At 41.0% G+C, this 10,341-nt stretch overlaps 1 protein-coding gene across 1 annotated transcript; it reads right to left on the minus strand.

The window, feature by feature from the left end:
• Window positions 1-2,319: 2,319 nt before the first annotated feature.
• ackr3a (atypical chemokine receptor 3a) lies at window positions 2,320-7,777 on the minus strand. Its single transcript, XM_082507577.1, has 2 exons — window positions 7,620-7,777; window positions 2,320-4,868 (listed from the first exon to the last, which is right to left on the minus strand). Exon 2 carries the CDS (start codon window positions 4,797-4,799, stop codon window positions 3,657-3,659), a length of 1,143 nt encoding a protein of 380 aa, XP_082363703.1. The 5' UTR covers window positions 4,800-4,868; window positions 7,620-7,777; the 3' UTR covers window positions 2,320-3,656.
• Between the last annotated feature and the right edge of the window lie 2,564 nt (window positions 7,778-10,341).

The following is a 10,341-nucleotide window of genomic DNA, read 5'->3' on the forward strand; positions in this document are numbered from 1 at the left end:
CACACAACTGCAGGGACCCCAGACTCACTGTGTAGCAGTTACTTTTATGGTGATCTGGAAATGGCATGGGTTTTAAAGTGGAACAGCTAAAAAATTTTGATTTATTTGCACTTAGTTTTTTAAACATGTATCCAACTAAGGTTGCAGGCGGTGCTCGGGCAAATAGCAGTGTGTAACTCTATGTGAAAGGCCGGCTGCACCCTGAGCTCGTTGCAGAGGAACAGGTAGCCTTTCATGCTCATGTCCACAGCTACAGCCAACTCAGAATCAACATGTAACCTAATATTTTTTTTAAAAAAGCAGGTTTTTGTACTGTGAGGAAACTAAAGGACCCTTAGAAGGCTTACATAAGTGCAGGTAGAATATGTAAACACCACACAAAAAGGCCTCAACTGTCAAGCACCAACAGTTTAAAACCTGTAAAACCCGTCAAGCAACTGCACAATCCTTACCAACATAAATTATTTTCCTAATCTAAATCTATTAGTACTCAACAGAAAAAAATGATAAGATATCTAGTACTTGATCCTGAGTCTGACAGTGTTACAGGACTGCGAGGCCAAATCAGTTCCTTCTTAAGGCAACTGCTCTTTTATTTTGAGTCAGAATCAGAATCAGAAAGGGTTTTATTTCCAAATGTTGAGCAGGTTTACAACATAAGGAAATTGCTGCGGTGCTTCAGTGCAAACATACTGTCATAAATTACGCTAAAATAGACATGAAAATAAAAAAAAGAATAAGAATTAAAAGTGCTAAGTAGATAGATATATACATGAGTGCAGGTGGTGATCAGTGCCAAACATGGAATGATGCAGTCGCTGCTCTACTTTAACATCTAAGTTTCTTATGTTTCTGAATACCTTTCAATTAAATCATCTCACAACACATTGAAATTTGGGAGCACACATGCTCATAAATGCTTGATCGGGACCTGCATGCAGGAGGATCAAGAGCAAAAGTATCCATTTCTCAGTTAGTCAGAAGCTGTCTCATTCTTTTACTGCAGATGAGCAAGTTAGCAGGGGTGAAATGAGCCGTAACTAGGCTTTAACATCAGGAATGTATTGACAAAGTTCAGGGCAGATAGCTTGGGCTTGTGTGTGGAAAATCCTTCACACAAGAACAGATAGAGAGGCCATAGCTCTGGTGAGGCGACTACCACACGCTGAGTGCTGAAAGATCACGGCAGACTCTCAGACAAGAAGGAGGCCGGGAGAGTATCATTAGCAGAGCACTGACTAGGTTGACCTTTGGATATCCCTGCACAGCTTTCTTATCGCAGTCATGACATAAATGCACTCCTGGTTCAACAACGAAGACTGCTGATCTGCTCTTCAGCTCCCAATATAACACAGCAACACAGTGTGTCAGCAAGACTATACTGTCCCAAGGTTACTACAGCTGGTGGTGTGACTTAACGCTATAAAAGGAGGTCAAGACACTGAAAATATGTAGACAAGGGTTGATGAGCTGTTTTAAAATGTGTTGTTTTAAAACGTTAGAAAGAGCAGGCACATACTCAGAAACAAAGGCAACACAGAGTTATTGTTATAGATAAAATAATAGAGTTTTGGTACTTTAAATTATGAGGATAACATTATCAGTGACTCCTGAGAAAAAAAAATATTATCCATTTCCTCAGGATAGGAGGGAACACTGGAAGGAACTGCATCAACACTTCTGCCCTCAGGCAAACATGAGCATTGACTTTGGCCAAGATACCTCCCTCTTGGCCATCAAGATGATATTCCTTAATGAGCTCGTCATCCCATTAGAGGGGTGTGCACTGGCTAAAGAATTTATTGCATGCACATGGAAGTTTGCAGGTCAAGCACTGGGCATGAAAATCCAAAAAAGTGCTTAGTTTGTATCTTCTTGGAACAGTTTTGCAATTTGGTGGCAGCACGGCTGCTAAAAAGATATTAAACCCACATTTGTATATTAATCTGGTGGCAAGATGTGAACTAATCAAGGCTTTTCATCTGACCCTGAAAATAAAGTCTGTTTCCTTTTCCTTTAGTTTTTCAGTATGTCAATAACTGGAAAATGTGTTTTCCTTTTTATACTAAACCATATCTCATGAACTATAGCTGAACCACTCCTATCCTAGAGTTTAGCGTATATTAGAGGTGGCAGCTGGGATTAACAATGAAAAGTGATACTGACTTGTCTTTTTAGCTGAAGTTTGATGATTCTTTGGATGGATTTATTCAAACAGTGTAGCAAAAGCTTTTTCTGAACCACATTCCATTTTTTTTTTAAAAAGTTTAAGAAAAATAAACAATCATTTGGGGTGAAGAAGAAATCATTGAAGCAAAATATTTTGTCTGCATTTAATATAGAATAATACACGTGTTACACATTACCGTGTCAAAGGAATGCCTCTGTTCTTGTAGACACATGTTTGCTTCTCAACTTCGTTCGAATTGCAACATGAAAAAAACATTTCGGTGTAACAGCTTACATATGTAACCAATCACATGAGAAGATGTGCCTGTGTCAGCATATAAAAAAAAGAAAAAGTTATTATTTACATTTTATAACATGTAAAAGTCCTCTTTTGCTGTCATGCTCTTTCATACACAGACACAGGGCATCTGTAATACCCAGACACCTCCACACACACATACACACACACATGCAAACATGATGATGTTTTTGTTATTTGGTTGCCAATAAACACTTGGGTGTTGCCTGTATGAGAGGAACAAAGCTTTTCATTTATTTTGGTCATAAGGTTTGCGCTGTCTGCGGCCTGCGTGATAACCCAGCAGGATCAATACCACATGGACATGTGTATCTCACTAGCACAGATACAAGATAAGAGTGACAGCAATGGATACTGTATAATGCCTTCCAGAACAGTCAGAAGCGACATGCATCTACTCTTTGAGCTCAGTAGTCACAGCTGATGGTTCCAGACTGATGGTCTGGAAAGATTTACGACCAAAATAAAACTGAGCCGTAAGGTTAAAGTAGGAGGGTAGGTTAAGTTGAGCTGAGCTAATCAGCAACTTGCTGTCTTTATGTTTAGTTTAGAAATATGAGAATAGCATTAATATCATAAATTCAGTCAGAGTGAAAAGTCTGTCTTTCAAAAGAGTTGAAGTGTTCCTTTAATAGGTAGAAACCTAAAAAAAAGTCTTTTGTCTTATTAGTAGGCTTTTTTTGCTGATGTGAGAAGAGGTTGTGGTCAATAACACAGCAGGACTTAAATACTGAGGCAGCACTGTATGACGTGGAGCTCTGAGCAGAAATCAGTGTGTGAAGACATTTAAGAGGAAATCACATTTAAACTCATATAAATACAACTATAAACAAAGATATATATACATTGAATACACATACAAACTTACAACAAATATAATTCTACATAGACAGCAAAAATTTAACACATTTACAATCACTGGTTTGGCTTTGCAATGATACTAGCTCCATGATTTCTGTAACAGATTTTATAATAACATTGCTTTCTAAGTGCTTTTCAATCAGTCCACCAGAGATGAAGTGTCACGATCTTCAAGCTTTTCTGTGACTCTAGCATTTCCTCTTCTAATATCAAACATAATGCTGATAATAGACGAAACAAATCAGCTGTAAAATAAGTTTACACTGAATTAAAGCTTCATTAAATGCTTTGCAGAGATTTGTAACTTTTAAATCTGTGGTGGGTTTTCTACGGCTACAGCAGAGTACTCGGCCTCAGACACGTTCGGAGCCTCGATGAGACGTGCCAGACCCGTCCTCGTCGAGTATTTGAAAATGAAAGCCTTCATGAGGTCATAGCGATAGTTTCTGTTGATGAAGTTGTAGAGGATGGGGTTGAAACAGCAGTGAAGCAAGGACAGGCACTGGGTGAGATGTAAGGCCACGTAGATCACATTCTCCAGGCCACAGGTCAGCGGCACTATGCCCAGCTGTGACAGAGCGTCAGCCAGAAGGACACCGTGGTAGGGCCCCCAGCAGGCCAGAAAAACCACAATGTAAGCTAGGATCACCCTGCGGCTCACGTGGCGCTCCTGCTCCACTGGGGAAGACGATGAAGTAGAAGAAGAGGAAGAGGAGTGAGCAAAAGCTCTGGCCAGCAGGATGTAAAACACAGCAATGATGGGGAAGGGGAGAACAAAGCCAAGCAGGATGAAGCTCAGCTGCACCCCCACCATCCATTCCTTGGGGTTCTCCTCTGGGTACTCAGGCCTGCACAGCATGATGTCCCCGTGTGCTGACTTCACAGTATGCAAAAAGTAGGTGTCTGGCACGGAGGCCATCAGAGCCAGCAGCCACACCCCTACACACGCACCACGGCGGATCAACTTCCTGCGTGCACCTCCCTCATCTGCATGCCGCGTCACACTCAGGTAGCGATCCACACTCATGCAGGCCAGGAAGAAGATGCTCCCGAAAAGGTTGACGAAGTAGAGCAGGTGCGTGAGTTTGCATGCCACTTCACCAAAGGGCCAGTGGCCATGCTGGGCCAGTGAGCTCACCCATATAGGCAAAGTAGCGCACACGCAGAGGTCCGCAACTGCCAGGTGTGTGATGTACATGTGTGTCTCGTGGCGAGGGCTGGAGTCTCTTTGTGCGCGGATGTTGACCCAGAGGACCAGGGCGTTGGCGGCCAGGCCGACGATGAAGATGAAAGTGTAGAGGACGCACAAGGAATTCAGCAGAGCCGTACGGTTGAATGCCGTTGCACACACCATTGATTCCACACTTGTTATGTTGCTGAATGGGTCAGAGAAGTTGAGCTCATCCAAAGAGTCCCACAGGACCTCCATATCACTGCTGCTTAGACTCATTTTTCAGCACTCGGAGAGGACAACAGACCGCTGGGAGGTAACACACACCGCCTCTGATTGGGACAGAGTCTGAAAAACATGACAGTAAATTATAATTTCTTGTAACATATATTTATTTTGATAATGACACAGCTGCCAAATGTGAGAGGTTTTTCAACAAACCTTCGGGTATTATATTTAAGATCTGAGGTTCTGCTGCATAAAGCCTGGCTTATTTTACTCATGTGCACTGAATGAACTAATAAAACATAAACCCACTTGTGGTATGCCACCAGATCCCAAAGAATCTTAATGCGGTTAACTTGTTAAAACACTGCTTTCATGACTTAATAGAGGTTCTCTGTTACCGTGTCACAAACAGTGGGATTTACTATGATTGATGTGCAGTCAGGGGGCAGCACAATAAATGTTTACATTAGCTCCACTGGCTCAGAGTGCAGATTAGACACAAGGAAGTGGGATCGAGAAGTCCAAACAGGGTGTATTTCCTGGACGTTCCGGGCATTCCAAGATAAAGCAGTGGTCAGGGTGGGAAACCTGACGCCAGAGTCTTGTTTGTTTTCTGCTCATAAAGCAGGCAAAGATCAGCTGTCACTCCCCAGATGATCAAAGAAAAGGCAGCTCGTAACTTTGAATACGTCATTCTGCAACATCTGAATCTTATAATGCAGCAGCACATGGCACACCACACACACATTTTTTTTTTAAAAAAGAAAAAAAAAGAGGCTTCATACATGCAGCAAATAAGGTGACTGAAACAGTATGTAAGATTAAAGAAGTATCAGTCTGGATCACCTTGGCAAGTCTAAAACCCGGTGTGATTTTGTTCACCCTGGCGGACCACCAAAATATTCGCCCTTACATGGTCTTCATTCACAGTATTCTGCTGTGATGTCTCTCTCAGCTAACTGTCAGCTTGACACAGTGTGAAAGATCAGAGGTGAAAGGGGATACATCAAAACCAGAACACAAGAGGCTTAACCCCGCCGTCGCCCCCGACTGACTTGTACGCCCACAGAGTGAATTGTGTGCGGAGACCAGCGGGAAGGCTTGACGCCTTCAGAATGGTCCGACCACAGTAAACATGGAGGTCACCAACCACTGCGTGACACAGCACGCCACAGAGCTGTGAAATGTGACCATATCAGACATCTGTCTGTGTAAGAAAACGGTGCTGTACATATAATAATTGGCACCAGTTCAAAAACGATGATGAACAAAAAGACAAGTTGAATTTTAGTCTAAACAAGGACAGCTGGAACATATTAAGATGTGCAGCTGTCTAGGGAAGGTTATGTCTGCTCTCGAAGCCTGCAGTCAGTTTGATTATTTATTTTCATTTTATGTCACTTTACACCTCTGCTGTGACAAATTTTGGGTAATATTGGTCAGTCCAGTTTACTTTGCACCATTTTGCTTTTAAGCTGCAGGACTGGTGACAACGTTTTTGCAAAACTTTGTGAAAATATTTGATTTTTTAAAGATTTTGCATCAGTATGATGACATGATACATTTTTTAAGCAATACCATACATTAGAATGAGTTAAAAAGGAAATTCCAATCAAAATAATAATAATAATAATAATAATTTATATGTAGTGTTAAATTAAATGTAACAGAAAGGGCTAGTAGAGAATTTTTGGTTTTAATATCAACATCAGATAAAAGGTTCTGTGGTAATACTGAATGCAGACGGTTGATCCAGCATTACTTCCAGCATCCATTCCTATTATTGCTTTTACATTATAATAAATTGAAGTACTACCTGTAACATGGCCTGGGATAAAACAGTTTAAAAAGATGTCACGTATCACACATTTACTTTTACTTTCAATTGTTTGGGATGGCATGGAGACCCATTCATCCTGGAGGGATTTCCAAAGTGTAATCCCCCTCAATTGTTTCTAATTCCCTTATATTGTATGGAAAATACCTGCAGGTGCCAGGTAGCTCCGCGGGCTTCAAGCTAATTAACCTTTCAACACCCACACCGTTAGATAACGCAGACAGCGCATGAAACCCCTCTCTATCTCTCCGTCTCTGTCTTACTCGCTGTATCGCTCAGCGTACCTCTTCTCCCCCAGCTTTTCTTCTCCAGCTTTTCTTCTTTTATTTAGCTCGCCACTATCCACTTACAAATTAGGTTCAAAGTCTTTTGTATCTCAATACACAGAAAATAAAAGACAGGGAGGACGATTTTCATGTGCAAATGCTGCCCACACGGATCGTGCAGGTGCAGCATGTTTGTCACAAGTTTCTCCTGTCAGGCTCGATTTACAGTTCACAATCTGTAATCAGATATTCGCTGTTTAGGACAGGACATGAGGATTCCGCGTAGATGAACAGTAAAAGTGCTATTTTGTGCGTCATTACGCACAAGCACTAAATCCAAGTTGCTTCCGACGACAGACATGCAATGTCATTGTTGTCATTGTTGATTTATATCAGACGAGAAACAAACGTCTGTTATCAGATTTGAGCTTGGTATACAGAAGCCCGACTCCAGATTTGAATAGGGGAGCAAACAAACAGATTACAGATAGGCTGGAAGGATTGAGAGCAATAAAATGGCTATTATTATAAATTGTTTATGTTTCACGAACAATTAAGCAATACTTTCCCCTCGTCTGGCATTTGTTATAACGATAAAGAGTCGATAAAAGTGTCAAAATGTAAGAAATAGAACAGAAACAGCTGCTGGTATAAGAAGTAAGCGGTCAAAATTACGTCGCGCATTTCAGAAGAATTTTTTAAGAGGTATTACAAGTTGAAAAAAAAGAACACTTTTCCTGCCACACAGCTGCTTATTAAGCACCGTACCTGTCTTTCTTTTCCTTTTCAGCTCTCTCGAAGAGCAGGTTTATTTGCGATAACCCCTGATGTTAAAAGGATAACTTCAGATCCACCGCAGGAAACTTGCGTGCGCTGCCCTCCGCCTCCTCAAATGAATGCGAGCCTCCTGTTCTGCACTTGCTGATACTCCTAAGAGCTACGCCTTTAAGGCTGGTCCTAAACAGATATGCGTATTGACATGGCATCGCCAAGCGTTCAATCAACAGTCAGCTGCCCAGCGAGTTTCGGTTTAGCCTCACTGTTGTTCCCTTAATTCAGCTAAACGGTTAAAAAAGAATATGTAAAACTGGCAAATTTTATTTCAGTTGCAAGTTTCAAATGACATGCAGGTTTTTGTACGTCTTCACTGTAACAATGCACTGTAATATAATTATTCCGTTATCACATAGCCAATACAAAACATATGATGTATAATAATATTACCGTATTATTATTATTTTATGTAGACCACGACAATCATTTTTACATTTTAGATTAAACGTCCTAAAAATCTTCATGCAACATCTACCTTAACTTTGTGCTGCATGTGCATTGTTTTTCTAAGTAATTGTGCATAGTATATTAGCTGTAGCTGTAGTATTGCATCTGCATTATATTTTGCCATGATTGGCATTTTTGGAAAGCAGTTGGCATATATGAAAAATCTGTTAAGATATATAAACACAACCTGTTCAGATGGTTCACACAGAACTCATAGGAGTCAACATTATTGGCAGATGGTCAAAGTGTTGTTGTTGTTGTTTTATTTTTGGTTGTTGTTGGGGTTTTTTTGTTTTGTTTTTTTGCTTATGGGCTTATCTTCACTATTTTCCTTCAATTCACTGGAGCTCTATTTATATTTAAGGAAGTCACAACAGAAATAATCTGTAATCTGCAGGAGGAGTAAAAAAAATCTTTTTAAAACAGGAAGAAGCCTACAAGTGAACCCGACTCAGGTAAGGAGACCATCTGCCTCGACCGGTTAGGTTGAGAGTAGAGCGGAGAAACAATAGATAAACACAGATAACAAAAAATACTTGGCAGTTTGGTGGGCCCCACCAAACTGCCAAGCGTAGATCAGGAACATCCAGCTCTAGAACTCGCAGAAAGAGAAAGGGAGAGAAATGCAACAGTACAACTCTGTGAGAGAGAAGATATTAAGTTAATAATATCCAAAGGAGGTCAAGCAGTTACACAGCTCTGGAATGGAAAAGGTTCTAAATGTTAACATACCCTAACAGCTTAGTGCCTTTGTGTTGGGAAACACTGATTTTCATTTGAACAGATATGGATACTTTAAAAAATAACTAAGTGGTTACTATTTGGTTACACACACACACCCTACTCCCCCCCCCCCCCCCCCCCGCCCTTGCGCGCGCACACACACACACACACACACACACACACCCTACTCCCCCCCCCCTTGCGCGCGCACACACACACACACACCCTACTCCCCCCCCCCCTTGCGCGCACACACACACACACACACCCTACTCCCCCCCCTTGCGCGCGCACACACACACACCCTACTCCCCCCCCCAGGCCCCCCCCCCACCCTTGCGCACGCACACACACACACACACACACCCAAAAGAAGAATAGATAGCAGTTGTTGATCTTATACATCTATGAAAAAGATCACAGGCACTGATTGCAGATGGAAACATTTGTCAAACTATGAACTGAATGTGTCTCGAGACACAACAGACACAGACACTGGCAGGGCAGTCACAGTAACTCTTCCACTTTGTAATACAGAGATGTATGTATATTGTTATTGTAACTATTTGAAATTTTGGCAAATACTGCTATAGTCCTGACTGTTACTTCAGCATCCTTTGTTCCTGTTAAATAATACCCAAAGGATGTTATTTTTAAAGAAACCATTAGAAAAAATACTTTGTAGTACTGGTACTGGTAATACGGTAAGTTTATGAATATGTAATATCCCCACTGTCCAATGAATAAAGAATAAATAAATATATATTTATATATAGCCCCAAAGGAGCATACAAGTGCACTAAGAGTGCAAGAGAGAAGCAGTGATCAGTGCATCAGGGAGGTCTCCCAGCAGCAGAGGCCTACAGACACATGGAACAAGTTTGTCTTCAAGGCTTTCTGCCAAACAGGTTTTTCTAATACTTTTAACTCAAACAATGATAAACTCAACCAAGTAGCTTGTATGTTTCTATCAGCCAGGTGTACTGAAATATTTTAAAGTGTGGACTTTGGAGGACACCACAGATCAGTGTCTTCAATTCGGTATTTAAACGTGAACTATGGTCATACCATAGTGAGCCTTCTGCTCATAAGCTATGATGTTGGATAATGGCCAGATTCTTTTTTCTTTCAGGACAGTTTCACATACTGCAATTTGAGTTTTCACTGGTGTGAAATTATGTCATTATTATTCTTGAACTATGACCAAAAATATGTTTCTGAGGTCACAGTGTCGTGTGACTTGCTCCTCTTTGAGTCAAAGGGAACATTTGTTCCAAAAGTTGAAAAAATTCTTTCAAGAGACAGAAGAGATATCACGCTCCCAAGAACGAGACGAAGATAATGGCTGTTGGTGTGAAGGCAAAATAACAGAGGAAGTCTAAAAACAATGGTATCATAAGCTATTTGAACCCCAGTGTCCTGGGTTAAAGTTCCATGAGTTATGCCAACTTTCCAACTTCCCACAGTAGACTTAATAATTCTTTCA

Source organism: Aulonocara stuartgranti (genome assembly GCF_965226115.1).
Source record: "Aulonocara stuartgranti genome assembly, chromosome: 16".
Taxonomy (NCBI): domain Eukaryota; kingdom Metazoa; phylum Chordata; class Actinopteri; order Cichliformes; family Cichlidae; genus Aulonocara; species Aulonocara stuartgranti.

Bases quoted from the DNA above. Each gene is read 5' to 3' on its own strand.
- ackr3a (XM_082507577.1), bottom strand. From the start codon at position 4,799: ATGAGTCTAAGCAGCAGTGATATGGAGGTCCTGTGGGACTCTTTGGAT.